Source organism: Alnus glutinosa, chromosome 1 (genome assembly GCF_958979055.1).
Source record: "Alnus glutinosa chromosome 1, dhAlnGlut1.1, whole genome shotgun sequence".
In the NCBI taxonomy this organism is placed as follows: Eukaryota; Viridiplantae; Streptophyta; class Magnoliopsida; order Fagales; family Betulaceae; genus Alnus; species Alnus glutinosa.
The window spans coordinates 37,562,080-37,580,634 of NC_084886.1; the positions used below are offsets into that span (position 1 = coordinate 37,562,080).

Consider the following 18,555-nt stretch of genomic DNA (forward strand, 5'->3'; position numbering starts at 1 on the left):
AATATGGGCACTCAATATTTTAACAGCAGCTAATTTCTCTACCCAAACAGCGTCTAAATAACAGGAAAAAAAAAAAAAAAGAACACAATTTTAGTTTAAAAAAGGTTTGGTTAAATATGAGGCACACAAAATTTTTACAGCACCTATGCTGTAGTGAAAACTATAGCACAAAAGTCGAATCCCTCAACGAGAAGCAGGCTGCAATTGTATTACGTTTACCACTTGGTGACAATAAATAAACAAACAATGCAGGAGAGCACGTAAACATTTTGGCGCCAAACCAACCCAAAATACGATTTTTTGGGGTAGAAAATGTGACCCATATATTTGAATATATGCGTTAAAATAAGAGTAATGCTAGAAACAACATTTTTATCATACAATGTTGACATGATAGTCCTCACCAACAATTAGATTAGTCTTCGTTAAAAAATAAATAAATAAATCAATCAAAACGTTAGTTGAAAATAGCTCACCAGCATTGTTAGATAGTTGTGACATAAAAATGTTGTAGATATCATTTATCTTTAAGTAATCCAGGGAAATAAGATCAAAGAGTGAGATATCAAAAAATTATCAGTGTATCTCATACACAATTTGGGTCTGCGACTACTGCTTGTAAGCCATGTAAAAGGTTTCCATAGTTGATCACATTCACATCAACAAAGGTTATCATATTACACTTAATATCAAAACCAGTCAGCTCCTTTCAGATATCACATCACTAGTTGACACGGTTGTTGATGGTCTGTAATTGGGAAACGATGTTCCATTAAATTACTGTAAATATAATGTTTAAGTCAACCAAAAGGCTAAATTTGCTGGTTTTAAGTCCATAAACTCAATGAAGAATAACCTGAGAAGAGTTTCTGAGGCACACATGAATTTCATAATATAATGATGCAATAAGGACAATAGTTCAATATGATTGAACAAACAATTGAATATCCCTTCCGTAAAATATGCGGGGTAGCGTGCAAGCTTTCGATGCGCCTACCTGGCCGGAAAAATTCCCGTAACAATAGTCTAATCATTGAGGAAGAACTGGAGGAGCAATTGAGCGGGTATTATATGACTTGCAATGGCTGCATTTCTGCCCAATTATGTGGAAGTAAACTTCAGTAGTATCATTGCAATCATTACACAGTATCCAGACCTGCAAAAAACCCTTGCTTCTTAGTGTCTTCCAGAAAAGTTTCCTCACAAGTGGTAAGAGTTCTATAAGGATATAATATAGAGGGATATTCTGGTGGATCAAAATCCAAATATTTGAAAAATACAAGGTGGGCCCTCTCCATAGTAAGTTTTCCAAGTTTTTAACTCTAGAATAGGCATATCCTGATACCAAGGGGGGGCTTTCTCAGTTATTAAACCTTTCTTCCACCTTTTACATTTCTTTCCATAATTTTTCAGAAAGCAAATCATGTTTGTGTGCGCAAACGTATATGCTTGATGAATGCAAAAGTAATAACAATACTAAATCATAGAAACATATAATCCATTAGATAAACAAATTATAATCTATCTAGTGAAGTGCTTAGGTCTCCGCTTGAGCACCTTTTACATCCATAAAACAATGGGCAACAAGGATAGGTAGCACAAACTATTAGATGTGAGCAAGGATGAAAAGTAAGCACCTTCTTGAACCGGTAATCCTCAGGCATGACGGTTGCTGCTATCTGACAAAATAAACACAAAATCAGCTTTTCCTCAAGAGTAATTAATGCTAACGCAAAATGACACCTACTACCAATTTTTACCTATAAAAAAAAAAAATTACTATAAGTAAGCACAACCAGCACATCACTAAATCTTTCTAAAAATATGCAGATCAAATACAACCATATATAAGATAGCTTAAGTTGAATAAGTCTACCTCCTCATCTATTCTCTTCCAGGTTCGAGACATGTCTATTATTGACTTTGAGCATATGGGACAGCAATATCTGTGTGACGTAACAAAATTAAGGAACCAAAGAGAATGTTTTGCCTTGGAAAAAAAAAATACAACTAAGGCAATAAGAAGTCAGGTTGCTTACTTGCCACGCTTTACCATCTCTTCGTAACATTCACAATGCATTGTGTGTCCGCATTTCATTACAATTGTGTCTTTAAGTGAGTCAAAAAGATACTACAAAAATACCGTAATATTTAGAAAATCACAAAAAATTCTACTTAAATACACAAATAAAGCACACACGAAGCACACCTCATAGCATATTGGACAGTGGTGCCGCATGGAGTTCTCGACACACAAATGGTTATCACGCAGACCAACTGAATAGCAAGACCCTGTGTTCTTGCAAACATTAACAGTGAAGAAAATATTCTATATAGTTCAAAAGAAAAAAGAAGGGAAAAAATAAACATATTTATGCATGGAATAAATTCATGTAGCATAATTAAATTTGCTGGCAAAAAGGACTCATGTAGTCAACCGCAATCATTTGGGAAAAACTGAACAAGCACTGCATTTTAGAACCTGACAAAAGAAAACATAGGAAAATACACTGCAGAAGATTTTATGGCTGGCATGGCCCATCCAACACGCAAGCACCGAGTTATGAGACCACAAAAGATGTGGCAACTGAAAAATAGAAACTTCCATTTGCAAAAAGCCCTTACATGAGAGCACAGAAAAATAAATGCGCACAATTTTTACGCTTATGTTTAGTACAAATGCAAGAGCATATCCTATATATGCTTCTGGGATGTATATGGACCTCCAAAAGAACCCATTTATGTTATGGACATTCATTCTGTTGACATATTTACCCCTTTCTTTCTTTCTTTTTCTTTTCTTTTTTTCTTTTCTTTTTTTTTTTTTGAGGTTTTTTAAAAATTTGTAGTTCTCTGTATAATATTCCAGAAGAACCATTTGCCAAAGAACTCCGACAGCATATAATTGGAAGGCCTTTTCTATTGCAAGGCAATCAATCAGGGCAACTATATATGTGCATGAGAGAGAGGCTTGGTGGAAATCTGTTGTGGATGCAAAGTATGATTCTTCTTGGGCTGGTTGGTATTCCTCAGACCCCCCCTGGGTCTCACGGAGTAGGGCTTTGGAAGAACATTAGGAAGGGGTGGAGTTTGTTTTGGAGCCATACCAGACTTATTTTGGAAAATGAGTCCAGGATCAGATTTTGGGATGATGTGTGGTGTGGAGAGATGCCCCTCAAGGAAGCTTTCCTGATTGTGTATGACAGTGCTCATAACAAGGATGCTTGTAATACCCTTGATATTTCTTAGGCAACTTTTCCAAAGAACGACCAGAAATGTAATGAAGAAAGAAAGAAAGAATGAAGAAAGAACTGTGTATATTATTGCAAGTAAGGTAGGTTGATTCGAGCTCAACCTAAGCTCCAAAGAAAGAAACAAAAGAAAACAAAATGATCCAAGATTTCCATGATTGAATCCAAAATCTAACTCTGCTTATAAAGCTCGACACTTACAACTGAAACTAACTGTTACAACTGAAACTAATTGTTAACTACATTACAATACACGTGTACGCCTTCTACATGCCCTCGTGTACTAACCCATAACAATCCACGTGCACCAACCGCTCGGCTAACTTCTTCTAGTTCCACTCAACTGTCTATCTCTCAGTGAGCACTACAATCCCCTCCCATTTAAAGAACCTTGTCCGCAAGGTGGGGAAATCTAGAACATAAGTCCCAATAAGGCTCCCAAGTTGCATCCTCCACAGTGGTGCCTTTCCAGTGAATTAGAACCTCTGATAGTGACTGATTATTAACCTTTCGGAATCTACGCTGTAAAACAGCTGCTGGTTCCGGCTGAATCTCCCCTTGAGCATCCACTGGTGGCAAAGAAGGTAAAGGAACTGAGTGGTTACCCAGCTGTTTCTTAAGACAGAAAACATGAAAAACAGAATGTATGTTGGAATCAGCAGGCAAGGCCAACTTATAAGCAACCTCACCTACTTTACTCACAACTTGAAAGGGTCCATAAAATCGAGGACTCAATTTCAAACACTTCCGTAGTGCTAAAGTCTTCTGCTTATAGGACTGCAGTCTGAGATACACCCAATCTCCTGGGACAAAAGATCTTTCACTATGCCTCTTATCATACTGAGCCTTCTGTCTTTCTTGTGCAGCAAAGAGGTTATGACGAAGGATAGCCAAAATCTGCTCTCTGCTGTGAAGATGGTCCTCCACTGCTTGATTACGAGTTGTACCCGGAATATATTCGATCAACTTTGGTGGAAGGACACCATATAAAACCTGAAAAGGTGTAAGCTTCGTAGATGCATGGAAATTGGTATTATACCAATACTCTGCCATAGCCAACCAAGAAGACCAAGTCTTCGGCTTTTCACCTGCATAGCACCGCAGATAATGCTCCACACACTTATTCACAATTTCTATTTGACCATCCGTTTGAGGATGATATGCAGTACTCATAGCCAACTGAGTTCCTTCCAACCGAAATAATTCTTGCCAAAAAGAGCTTGTAAAAATGGGATCCCGGTCACTCACGATAGAACAAGGAAGACCATGCAACTTGAAGACATTGGTCATGAAAATATGAGCTACTTTAATAGCTGTAAATGGGTGAGAGAGAGCCATGAAGTGAGCATACTTACTGAGCCGGTCCACAACTACCATAATCACACTAAATCCATTGGACAAAGGAAGACCCTCAATAAAGTCCATAGACACATCAGCCCAAACTCTTGTAGGTACGGGTAGAGGTTGCAGTAAGCCCGCCGGTAAAACAGTCTCAGCTTTATTTCTTTGGCAAGTATCACATAATTTCAAATAATGCTTGAGATCAGAACGCATACCAGGCCAATAGAAGTCCAACTTGGCCCTATGGAGAGACTTTTGGTACCCTGAATGCCCTGCAGCTGGACGATCATGTACCAAGTGCAAAATTCTGTTCCTCAAAGTTTCGACAGGACCAACATATATCTTGCCCTTATACAAAAGCAGGTCATTCCGGAATGTAAAGGAGGGATGACTAGCATTGTCAGCCTTCAAGTCCTGAATAATCTGAGTAATAGCAGGATCATGTGCATAACTAGCTTTAATATCCTCCACCCAAAGAGGATTAGGAAAGGTTAATAACATGAGTTGGCCATCCTGCTGAGATACTTCTTCATCTTCTATCTTTCTTGACAAAGCATCAGCCACAATATTTTCTCTTCCTGCCTTATACTCGATAGTGAAATCATACCCCAACAACTTTGTGATCCATTTTTGCTGAGTAGGTGTACCCACTTTCTGTTCCAACAGAAATTTCAAACTTTGATGATCAGTTTTTATCTTGAAAGATTGCCCTAAGTAGAAAGATGAAGAGCTTTGCCTTTAAGAGTCTTGCTGAAAAAGGCTATAGGATTAGAAGCTTGCATAAGCACAACCCCAATGCCCACCCCGGAAGCATCACATTCAATAATGAAAGGCTTAGTGAAATCTGGTAATACCAACACAGGAGGTGAGGAAACTGCATGTTTCAAATTGTTAAATGCTTCTGTGGCCTCTGGCGACCAAAGGAAGGAATCCTTCTTTAATAAGGATGTAAGAGGGGCTGCTATTTGACCATAGCCCTTGATAAACTTTCTGTAATAACCCGTGAGTCCAAGGAAACCCCTTAAAGATTTCAAAGACTTAGGAACTGGCCAGTTTATCATACTCTCTATCTTAGCCGGATCAGCCTTAACCCCTTCAGCCAAGATCACATAGCCGAGATATTCCACCTCTTTACAAGCAAATTTACACTTGACTGCTTTCGCAAACAGTTTCTGATGTAATAGAATCTCCAAAACTACCCTCAACTGCACCAAATGTTCCTGATCATCCTTGCTGTAGACTAGGATGTCATCAAAAAAAACCAATACAAACTTTCTTAAATGAGCCTTGAAAACATGTTCCTGATCATCATTACTTATCAAAAAAAAACATGATTCATAAGGCCCTGAAAAGTGGAAGGTGCATTGGTTAGCCCAAAGGGCATTACCAAGAACTCGTAATGACCCTCATGGGTTCTAATAGCTGTCTTATGCACATCATCAGGTTTCACTCTAATCTGATGGTAACCGGACCGAAGATCCAGCTTAGAAAAAAATTTTGGCTCCATATAATTCATCAAGTAGTTCATCAACTACTGGAATAGGAAACTTATCCTTAACCGTAGCTTGATTCACAGCCCTGTAATCCATGCACATTCGCCAACTCCCATCGGCCTTGCGAACCAATAGCACTGGAGAAGAGAATGGTGATTGACTAGGCCGAATTACACCTGAATCCAAGAGGTCTTTCACTATTTTCTCAATCTCCCCTTTTTGATAATGGGGATAGCGGTATGGCCTAACGCATATAGATTGAGATCCTTCCTTCAGGACAATTTGGTGGTCATGAGAACGCACCAGAGGTAAGCCTTTAGGCTCCTCAAAAACTGCTGCAAATTCCTGCAATAATTCTGCCACCAAAGGGTTCTGCTGTGGCTGAAGTGAGTCATGAGCTACGGATGCAACCATTTGTAAAACTAAACCCTTCTGTTTAGCTTTAGGAATTCTAGAAAAAATATGACCATCCTCCCACACCGAATCAATAGGAGCAAGTCCTTTCAACAACACTCTCTTAGTAAATAAAGAGAATTCCATGGTTAGCTTGGAAAAATCCCAAAGAATGGGACCAAGGGATCTCAACCAATGAATTCCCAGCACTATATCACAGCCTCCCAAGGGCAAAAGATAGAATTCAGCTGAAAAATTTGTGCCCTGAACTTTCACTGGTAATGCTGGAGAAAACCCTTCAGTATGAACTATCTGTCCATTAGCCACCTTAACAGCCAATCTACTATCTTTATGAATAACTACCTAAAGTTTTGCAACCACCACTGGATCCACAAAATTGTGAGAACTTCCAGAATCCACCAGAATAGTGATGCCAAATGATTTGACCGATCCTATCAATCTCATTGTTTCAGGATTTGGGGAACCCGTGATAGCATGTAATGATATCTCTGGGTGTGTCTCTTCTACTACTTCATTTTGTAACTTGTAATCTTCCTCAGAATTATCTATACCTTCACTTTCAGGAATCATCCAATGCTCATCACTAATCAACTCACAACCCTCCATAAGAAACACCTTCCCCCTTTGACACCTATGAGCAGCATTGTATTTTTCATCACAATAATAACAAAGACCCTTCCGACGTCTTTCTTCCATCTGAGTTGGGGTGATACGCTGGACTTGTAATGCTGGTTTTGTTTTTCCCACATGAAAACCTACTTCAGTAGAATCACTCTTTCCAGCAGTAATAAGCCCTGGTTTAGGAATATTACTCTGGAAACTATTATTGTTCTGTTGAAAGAAAGAGGTGGTATGAACCCCACTACTCCTATAATTCTTCCTGCTACTCAAGACAAACTCTTCCTGAATCTTAGCCAACCCAAAGGCTTCATTCAAAGTTCCAGGTTTCAACAACCTTAAAGGAAATCTTATCTCATCCCTTAACCCACTTAAGAAACAACTCAATTTATACCCTTCAGAAAGCCCTTTCAATCTATTCGAAAGCCTTTCAAACTGAGTTTTATAGATGGCAATAGAAGAGGTCTGTCTCAAACGAGTGAGAGCCTCCATTGGGTCATCATAACAATTAGGACCAAAACGAACTTGGATAGCTGATTCAAAGGCTTCCCAAGACGTGAACAATCCTAAGTCAGACGCATCTTGAAACCACACTAAGGCATCCCCTTCCATATAAAATGAAGCCATGGGAACCTTATATTCAATAGGTGTATTGCTAAAATCAAAAAATTGTTTGACTTTAAACAACCAACCTGAAACATTTTCGCCATCAAAATAAGGAAAATCCAGTTCAAGACTTCTGACCTGAACATCCGGACCATTACCCAAACGAGTTTTTGGAAAACCAAATGAAGATTCTCCCGTCTCCCGGTTATGCCGACCCTCCAGAGGACCCTGTTGCACAAAAGTCGGAGTTTCCATTCCAGGAACCGAGTTTCGTGCCATCATCACCTCCAACAGTTGATCCATCTTTGATGATAAATCCTTGATGTCCACTCCGTGTTGATTAATCTGATTCTGCATCTGCGTTTGTTGACTTTGCATTTGAGCTTGTTGGCTTTGAGAAATCTCCCACATCCCCTTCGCGCTCTCCATTTGCTGCTGCAACTCCCGTACTCTTGAACCTTCCGCCATGGATTGTACCGCTCTGATACCACTTGTAATACCCTTGATATTTCTTAGGCAACTTTTCCAAAGAACGACCAGAAATGTAATGAAGAAAGAAAGAAAGAATGAAGAAAGAACTGTGTATATTATTGCAAGTAAGGTAGGTTGATTCGAGCTCAACCTAAGCTCCAAAGAAAGAAACAAAAGAAAACAAAATGATCCAAGATTTCCATGATTGAATCCAGAATCTAACTCTGCTTATAAAGCTCGACACTTACAACTGAAACTAACTGTTAACTACATTACAATACACGTGTACGCCTTCCACATGCCCTCGTGTACTAACCCATAACAGTCCACGTGCACCAACCGCTCGGCTAACTTCTTCTAGTTCCACTCAATTGTCTATCTCTCAGTGAGCACTACAATGCGCTCGTTGCAGTTCATTTAGTGTTGGAGAACGGGTCCTATTAGTGGGATGTTAGCTTCTTTCGAGCAGCCCACGACTTGGAGGTGGACATCTTGACTTCCTTTTTCACCTTATTGTACTCCACCAGAGTGGATTGTGAAGGGGAAGACCAGCTTTGGTGGTCTCCTTCTCACAAAGGAAAATTTGATGTTAGATCATTCTATAAGGCACTTGCTTGTAAAGAGGCATTTCACTTCCCCTGGAAAAGCATTTGCCAAACCAAGGTTCCCTTGAAAGTGGTTTTCTTCGCTTGGGTGATAGCACTAGGGAAGATCCTTACCTTGGACAATTTCAAAAAGAGGCGTGTCATTGTGATTGATAGATGTTGTATGTGCAAAATGAATGGAGACTCTGTGGATCACCTTCTTCTCCATTGCGAGGTCGCACGCGCTCTATGGAATGCCATCTTTAGTCGCTTCAATTTGTCTTGGGTTATGCCTCTTCGAGTGATAGATTTATTTGCTTATTGGTGGACGGGTGGTCGCTCTCGGAGTGCAGTTGTGTGGAAGATGGTTCCTTGTTGCCTTTTGTGGTGCATGTGAAGGGAACATAACGATAGACAGCTCAAGGATAAAGAAAGAACCATTGAGGAGCTCATTTACTTTTTCTTTTATTCTTTGTACTCTTGGACGGCTGCGTTCCTCGCCCCTTTAGTGCTTAGTTTTAATGATTTCCTTATATTGTTTTCTTCTTTTTCTTAGCCGCCTATCTTGTATACTCCATGTGTACTTCATTGCGCTTTGCGTTTTTTAATGATAGTACTCTCACTTATCAAAAAAAAACTATATATGTTTCTTTCAAGCAAGACCAGGTAGATGATAAGATGCCTAATAGCTTCTGCGAAATTGAAGAACATGATTATGGATGCCCATTTCATTAATCAGCAATATCCTTCTCACCTATAATTAAAACCAAAAAAAAAAAAAAAAACCACTACCCTCTATATTTTATTATATTAATCTAGGTTACAATCATGCAAAGAATTGGAAACCGGAGAAAAACAGATTTGAGAAGATATACCAAAATACACTCAGCAATACTACTATCAACCTAGGAAACAAAACAAGTATTATCAACATTCAATGGAAATTAAAGTAAAACTGATAAAATCATCCACACAAACAAAAATGAACATAACACAAAAATGGTGACTTCCAGTTTAACAAAACAGGTGTTGGAAAACTAATAAACAACAAAAGAAGAAAAAGTCATGCGCTACTTTGTACAACTAATGACTGCTAAATAAACAAACCCAATTAAAATGACAAGTTTCTAGCTACAGGGGAGGAAATGCATACCACACTTTTTGCAATGAAAGAAGTTCTCACGACCACCAACTCTGGTAGAAACAATAGAATTCAGAGCAGAACATCATTTATATCATCAATTCAATGATAACGGATCAGGTAAAGAAACAAAAGACATTAATCATTCTTTTGCTTACTAACCTGCAGATCCCACAATCAACGCAATGAAACTGATTTTTCTCAACCTGAGATTGGTTAAAAGAACAGTTTGCATCAATAAAATGAACGTGAGTGATAACAAACAAATATCACAAACCAGAGTGCCAAATCTCATCCTAGATCATATGGAAGATAAAATTTGCAAATCAAAAACATTTAAACAGATAATATTTTCAATCTAAGATAAAGTGATTACATTGTCATCATAGAATTTGCAAACTTTGCAGAAATATTCCCCCATATTGACGCCGCAGTTTGTACAAACTTGAGCAAGCTAGAACAGGAAGAGAAATATGAATGAAACCAATTAAGATATTGCAAACAAATAAAAACCAGAAAGCTTCACAGAAAATTACAAAGAAACACACATACCGGCTGCTCTGTGTCACATACTGAACAAACAACCTGAAATAACATTACAAGCAATTCACAACAACGTATATAATTCATAAAATCATATAGAATGAAAGAAAGAAAGAAAGAAAGAAAGAAACAGATGAAGCAGGGTGTCGTACTTGTTTAACGTCGTATCGAACGAGTTCATGCCGATCGCAGGGGTTGCTCATCATGCTCTGGTACATCAAGTACATAAACATCAACAAACACCCAGATTAAGAGAAGGCACAAAACCCTACGTATTAAGATTAAACAAGAAGAAAATGCTATACCGTGGCCTCGTTGTGACAATGGCGACATGGATAGATCTCGTTACAGCAGGGAGCTCGAATCTTGCATCTCCTTCTGTAATGCTTGCACCTAACAAAAACCCATCAAGGAAAATTGTCAAAACCCCAATACCCTTCGTAAATTCTCAGGAAAAAAAAAAACCAATGAATCAATCAAGTTAAAATGGGACACGAGAGGCAACGTACCCGTAACCCATCTTCCCAAAATCAATGCGTTCATTCGCTGAGCCTTCCATGAGTATTGGCGAGAGAAAGGCCAGGAAGGAACAAAGGGACGGCGGCCGAAGACAACGAAGGGGGGGTAGTTTCCTACTTTGGGAAGGTTCTTTGTGGCTTTTGACGCTTGTCTCAATCCTTAAAGAGAAAGGAGGGGCATCATTGTATAGCCACTGAGAGACCCCGCCCTTTACGAGACATTTTCAATATTATCTAAATAAGATATTGTTGGAGATATATAATAAATAAAGTGACTTCCCTCACTTGGTGGTATTTTAATTTATTTATTTTTTAAACAGATGGTATTTTAATATTCAATTTTTATTTTATTTTTTTTTAATTTCTTTATCACGTACTCCTAATGAATGAATGAATATTATAACAATAAAAATAAATAATGGTGTCAGCGTGCCCACTTGGCCGGAGAGTGAGAGGATAAGGTGGGGGCGGCATGGGGACTGCGGTGAGTCGGTGACTTGTGGAGAAAGTGACAGTCGCCGTAAAGTTAGCGAATTGGGGATCAGAGCAACCAATTCAAGCAATCGTTGTGGGCATTTTAACCAACACCTACGCTACGCAATTATTCCACCATTTCTCAACTTTTTTGGGGGAGGGGAAATGAGCCATGTAAAAAGCCTCATATTAAAATCTCCCGAATTATTTTTTCAAATTTAAAATAATTCGAGTACATAATTGTGAAACATCACTTGTGAGATCGAAACATGATCGTTTCAAATTATTTATTTGAATTTAAGAGAATTTAGATAAGTAATTGTAGGATACCACTTATAGGACCCACCTGACCAGATAAACAGTTTAAAAATCTAATTTTTATTTGGTTATGTGAGTCCCAAAAGCATGGACGGAGCCGGATTTTGCAATTTGGGAGGGCCAAATTGAAAAAAAAAATAAATAAATTTGGGGGACAAAACTAAAAAAAATAAAAATTATGAGTAAAATTTTAATTTTAATTTTAATTTTTTTTTTTAAGAAAACCTCGGGGCTTGGAGGGGCCGGGCCCCCAAGCTTGGTAGTAGTTCCGCTCGCTCCTGCCCATAAGTGATTTCTTATGATCACTTGCCCGATTTGAGAAAATTTGGACAAATAATTTAAGAGGATCGTAATCCCTTATAATCACCTGCATGAATTTTTTTAAATTCAAACAAATAATTTGAAAGAATCTTAATCCGTAAACTTCAGTAAAAGGACATGACCAAAAATTAATGATTCTGTTTCCTGAAATTTTTGTTTTATGCTTTTATTTTTTATTTTTTAAAAATAAAATATTACTAAATAATTCAAATATAAAATACTCTTAAAAATATAAAAACAGTCTCTACAAACAAAATGATGTTTGATAAATCGTTTCAAGGAGTGATTTTTTTTTTTTGGTGTGTGTGTGATTTGAAATAAATATAAAAGGAATTTCGTAGTTTTTATGAGTGCTATTTATTAATGTTTTTGACTTTTTTTTAGTAGAAAGAAAAAAATTAGTTGTCAACGTTTCACTTGTTTTATTTTTACTATTTATTATTTATAATAACGTATTGAAGGATCCGTCAGATTAATTAGTTTCATCCCATACATATTAGATAATTATGGATCAAATTAAATAAATCTAAAAAGATTAATATGCAAGTGTGATTTCACTTATTCTAGTTAAAAGATATAAACAAAATCCATTAAAAATTTATTAAATTTGTGAAGATTGTGAGAAACAAATTTTTAATAGTTCATCAAAAATTTATATTTCTTAAATTGTTTGATACATATAAAAATAAAATTTTCCTTCAAGTTAGATTAAAAAAATTCTTTAAACTTATTTATTAAACTGACTTATTATTGGAACACGTGATTGTTAGATACATTTTAAAAATATATTGAAAATCATATACTCTAAAGATAAATAGCAAATATTTTATTAATTACATTAAAAAATACTCTAAAAATATATATTAATTTAATAAAAAAAATTATCAAAAATAAAAGACAATATATATATATATATATATATAATTTATGTGAACATGCTCATTAGACACATGGGCACATGGGCGTTTTTGGTAGAATTTTGGCAACGGCCTCCCCAACAAAAATCAGTTTTGACACCCACACGCTTCTACTGATCAGACGCAAAGAATCATCATCCATATCTCCCATATCCGATTTCCATTGACCTTTTCTTCTCCCATTTATTTATTTATTTATTTTTAAAATCTCTCTTATTTATTATTATTATTATTAATTTTATAACTCTCTCTCTCATTTATTAAGAAAAAGAAAATAGGCTCGAGTTGGACGGACACATTAATTTCAACTTTCGAGGAATTCCAGGGCAATTGATTTTCCAAGTTCCAAGTAAATTACCAAAACATTGCAAATATCGTAGGACAAATGCTACAACATTTATTATAGTTATCTCGATATTTTTTTATGTTGACGTGACACTTATTTTTAATACAGCTTAAAATCGGTTATTTCTCTCATTCTTCTTCCAGTAATGTCACAGGCATTAATTTTTTTAAAAAAAAATTAAATACTAGATTGATGTAGAGTTTATTTATTGAAAATAATCAAAATAATTAATTAAAAAAAATGTTACTGGTGCCAACGAAATGGTTATGCTGTCATTAGCTCTCTCTCTCTCTCATTCCCACTCCGTCTATCAGGAAAATTCCTCATCTTTCTCTATCTAGGAAATCTGATTCCTTATTTCTATTCTTCCTTCAATTCATACAAATCAAAACCCATTTTGGTTTTCCCCCATTTTCTGTTCTCCACCGTTAGACTTACCACCGGCGAACGCTGTCTTTTGTGGGACAACTCATACCAGAAGAAGCAGAATAAATGGGTACCTGTTTTTTTTTTTTTTTTTTTACAGAAGAAGAGCAGGGAATTTTATAGAGAAGTGGACTCTATATTGGGGGGGGGGGGGGGAATGGGGGAAAACAAAAATGGGTTTTGATTTGTATGGATATTGAGAAAGAATAGAGATGAGGAACAAGAATTTTAAGAGAGGAATTATTTCGATAGAGGGAGGAGGAAATGAGAGAGAGAGAGAGAGAGAGAGAAAACTGATGCACGATTGATTTGGGGAAAAAAATAGAAAGAGAAATTAAAATAGGAGAACCGGGTTTAGAAAGAGAAAAGATGAAAAGAGAGAGAGAGAACCGGGTTTAAGTTGTAGTTCTTTTATTAAACAAATAGTGTTAGATCAGAGCAGAAGGATTCAAGAAAGACCTATGATGAGACTGTTTCAATAGGATAATGATTTTTTAAAAAAATAAAATCAATAATAGTTGTAGGATAATTATGAAATAAAAATGTAATGTTTGACATTGTAGGAAGTTTTAGAGGTATGCCCAATGAGATGCATGCAAGCTAATATTTATAGTATTATATGCCATTAAAGCACTATGAACATAATCTCTAAATCTCATTCCATTTCTAAAATTTATGAAAAATAAAAAAATAACTTGTACCAGTTTTTTTTTTTTTGGGTTAAATAAGATTTTGGTATCTGTGATTTAAAATTTTTATTTTTTACCCCATGTGGTTCAATTCGTATCACAGGTGGTTCGATCACCCCTAGACTGGAGCCACCCCTAACGATTTTTCAAATTTTTTTTTTTTTGAAAAAAATATGTAGTAATGGCATGGCGCTGATGTGGCAGATCATTAGTTTTTTTACGGAAAAACTAATGGAAGTACCAATTCGATCTTTTTCCAAAATTCAGGTACCAACTGTGATACAAATTGAACCATAGGGGGTAAAAAATAAAAACTTTAAACCACAGGTACCAAAACCCTATTTAACCCAACAAAAAAAAATAAAAAAAAATCTTTCATCTCTTTTTTCCCTCGCATTGATTTGCAAAAAATAATTAAATTGTTTAGGAAAATGATAATAGAAACAATTGTGGAGTGTATTTGAATAGAGTAATGCTATACATAATCTCACTCCTCCACAACCATTTTCACACTCCCTTAGATGGCTTTTAAAATCACTATTAGATTTGGTCTATAATGATTCATCTCAAATTTAATGGTGGTTTTAAAAATCATTTAAAGGAGTGTGAAAATGAGTGTGAGGAAGTAGGAGTGTATATAGCATTACTCGAATAATATGGAAGCAAAAAATAGCTTAGTTCTCTAAATTTAAAGAAAATCTAAGAGAAGTGATCATGAGAGTGCTCAAAACAAAAAATATTAATAAATAATCTAAATATTTTTTTAAAAAAAAAAATAATTTCCACCTTTATATCATACCAAAACATTTTTTAACAAACGTAGCCAATGTCACTTATACAAATAGTTTTTTTTTTTAAAATAAAATAAAATTATATATATATATATATATATATATATATATATATATATATATATATATATATATGCATAAAATTATTAGCTATACCTAATAATATTTTAAAGTGTCATGAAAAACCTTATATATAGTAGACAAATAATTAATATAATATGATTGAATCTAAATTTAATTGAAATCTTATGACTAATACGCACGAGTTGCATGTGCCTCAATTTAGAATCAAAATTCTCTCTATTTTAAGTAAAACGAAAAACTCATGGTCTAAATTAGACTTCAGTAATCTAATAGTTACATGCATGTCGTTACATGGTAAACATATTCTTACGTCATTTAAAGTTTTTAAATGCCGTAACGCCAAATAATACATTTTTAGATACAACAAAACAAAATTCCCGTGATAAAATTAATGAATCTCTCCATATTTCAGGCCTATCCCATTCAGCAATGTGTAACCATTCTGTTCATTTACATTTTTAGACAAAACAAGAAAAACAGTTGAACCAAAAGCTAGCTTCAATATTCATCAATGAATTCCCATCGCCAGCACAAATCCTTCCTAACTTTGCCTAAAAATGCACCTCCCCTGGCCTTATCGATATTGAGCTGCCAACAGACCCATCTTCCCCCTCAAAACTCGACGGAAATATCGGCTCCTTCCCAAAGCATTGACACCAAATTACACCCATGCAAACCAAAATACTACAAACACAACCTATTTCAACAACAAAGGGAGATCATAACATACATATACCTTTGTTGTCACCCGATCCCCCTCACAACCTCTTTCATAGTTCATACACAAAAATAAAAGATGGGTTGTGGGGAATCAAAACACGAGGTTGTCACCGGAAACACCATCCCCAGCCAGAAGAAATCCGACACCAACACCAAGAACAGCAAAGACATAGAAACCGTCCGCGAAACAAACACCAAAGATAACACCGAAAACTCGTCGGTGCCGCAGCAACCGGTGGCCGAGAATCATGAAGACAACAAGAAGGACCTTGGCGGTGCAGTTACGGCGGCGGCTCATGATGACAGACAGGACAGAGATGAAAATGCGGCGGCGAAGGAAGGAGACGGTGACAAACAAATAGATAAAGGGAAAGAAGGTGGTGATGTTAAAAAGCAAGAGGAGGTAGCAACAGACAGGTTGATATCCCATGAGTCCCCAAGCGATTACTTGACTACAAGGAAAAATGAGGAAGGAATTGATGGGATTGCATCTGAGGGAAAGTCTGGAGAGTCTGTCTATTACTCATCTCCCAACCATACAGCAGGGAAGGAACATGTGTTGAATGAAAACGTGAATGCTGATAATGCTATGGAGGAGAAAGAATTGGTTGAAGAAACAAAAGCAGCCAAGGAAAATGGTTTGTAATTTTTAACTACAACTTCACTTTCAAAAGCACTTAATTTTTAATTAATGGGGTTGACAATTTTTTTTATTTTTTATTTTTAATTTCATTGAATTGATTTCGTTGTACATATATATATATAGGAGAGGCCGTAAATGAGGAGAAAGAGAATGTGGTTAAGGAGGCAGAATTGAAGACAGCCATTGATGCAAAAGTTTCGAGCCCTACTTCAGAAGAGAAGAATCAAAATGCTGAGGAGGTATGACAAGCCACAGAGCCTTTTTGTGATTATGTTGGGAAGTAGAGTTTTATATTCATATTTATTTTTACTTTGCACAACTTTTTATGTATTAAAAGTACTTTTTAAGTTCATTAACGCAATTCCAAACATGCCCTTAATTTGTTGTTGTTGTAGTTGATTTTTGTTGGCAAAAATATTGAAATTAAGGAGGACTTAAAAAGGCGTTAATGTTTATATATGCAGGAAAAGAAGGATGATACACCTACCAAGGATGAGAACAAAAGCACAGAGTGAAGGAAGAAGAGGAGTACATGAATGAAGCTTTGTTTATCAAGTTTTAATAGTTTCAGAGGTTTATGTACTTTTGTTGCTGCTGAAAATGCAATTGTTATGGAAGACTAATTCATGATATGTATGTTTGTGCTTAATGGTCAATTTGTTCTTTTGTCGCCCCATGTGTTCTTCGCTACGACTCTCACAAATGCCGACATTGCATTTGCGGATATCTCCGACCAATCTCGACATGGGTTCGATTCGTAAAACATTTTAGATTGTGTATTTTGCTTTTTGGTTGTGATGCGACGTAAAGATGAAAGTAGTTTTGAGTGTTGAATTGTTTGTTAATACTTTTGGTTTTTTGCTAAAAAAACAAAAAAAAGTTGTCCTAAAAAGTGTTGCTAAACGAGCTCTATGAAATGAGAAATGAATTACGGAGAGACAATGTTCGAACTCAAAAGTCCAAAACCATGTTAAATAATCACTTAAATAGGTTTAACACAAACAATTATAAATGAAATTAAAAAAGGAAAAATATACTTCATCCCCTTATAAAAAGTTGTATTTAAATCACATGATCGAGGTTCATAAAAGAGGGTATCGTCTCCTATAGTTCAACATAAAGAGCACTTAATTAGGATTATATCTCTAATCTTACATTGCCTTCCTAAATGTTCCTGATCCCATTCGAGCCAGCTTTGAGAAGACATAGAAGAAAAATTAAAACAAATATATGACCAATGCCCACTCGATATATTGTGAGGCCTAAGGCGACAATTTTAGATAATGTCATTTTTTTTATTTTTTATTTAATTTATATATTATATTTTTATTTAATAATTAATTTTTTTCGTTTTAATATTTAACATTTTATTACTAGTAATAAATTTGTCTGCAGATTTTTTTAGATTCAAATAATATTTTCTATTCTTCTATTTTAAATGTTTTTCATAACCAATGCATATTTTTAGCATACATTTATAATTAAAAATATTGTTAAAAAAAAAGTTACGTAAAAGAATAATTAAACCTGATTTATCAAAGGCGCTTCACTTTATAATAAGATCACGTAACACTTTTAACTTGCATAAGACAATTTTTCTTAATAATTAGTAACTAATTATACAAACAAAATAATAAACTGGACCTATGCCTAATATTAGTTTAGCCACACCTTTTCATCTTCATCTGTGACAACACAATGTGTTGTTTGAAACGACTACAGCCATTATAGCCAAATTTGATGATTGATAATAGCATCTTCTGCAGAACTTTCAATCTCTCTCTCTCTCTTTCTTCCACGCTTTCTCCCACACAAAATACTATTTAAAAGAAAATAAATAAATATT

General features: G+C 35.7%; 1 protein-coding gene across 1 annotated transcript; it reads right to left on the reverse strand.

Annotated features, from left to right (window-relative positions):
* Positions 1–841: 841 nt before the first annotated feature.
* On the reverse strand, positions 842–11,190 carry LOC133880034 (E3 ubiquitin-protein ligase MIEL1). Its single transcript, XM_062318900.1, has 12 exons — positions 10,972–11,190; positions 10,768–10,855; positions 10,615–10,671; positions 10,472–10,504; positions 10,296–10,373; positions 10,082–10,125; positions 9,932–9,972; positions 2,210–2,292; positions 2,040–2,131; positions 1,877–1,946; positions 1,638–1,679; positions 842–1,156 (listed from the first exon to the last, which is right to left on the reverse strand). The coding sequence occupies exons 1-12, from the start codon at positions 11,019–11,021 to the stop codon at positions 1,031–1,033; spliced, it is 804 nt and encodes a 267-aa protein (XP_062174884.1). The 5' UTR covers positions 11,022–11,190; the 3' UTR covers positions 842–1,030.
* Between the last annotated feature and the right edge of the window lie 7,365 nt (positions 11,191–18,555).

Coding starts and splice junctions, on each gene's coding strand:
- LOC133880034 (XM_062318900.1), bottom strand. CDS start 11,021: ATGGAAGGCTCAGCGAATGAACGCATTGATTTTGGGAAGATGGGTTAC. Junction 2,293..9,931: donor CTTTCATTGCAAAAAGTGTG/GTATGCATTTCC, acceptor GCAAGAACACAG/GGTCTTGCTATTCAGTTGGT. Junction 2,132..2,209: donor ACTGTCCAATATGCTATGAG/GTGTGCTTCGTG, acceptor GTATTTTTGTAG/TATCTTTTTGACTCACTTAA.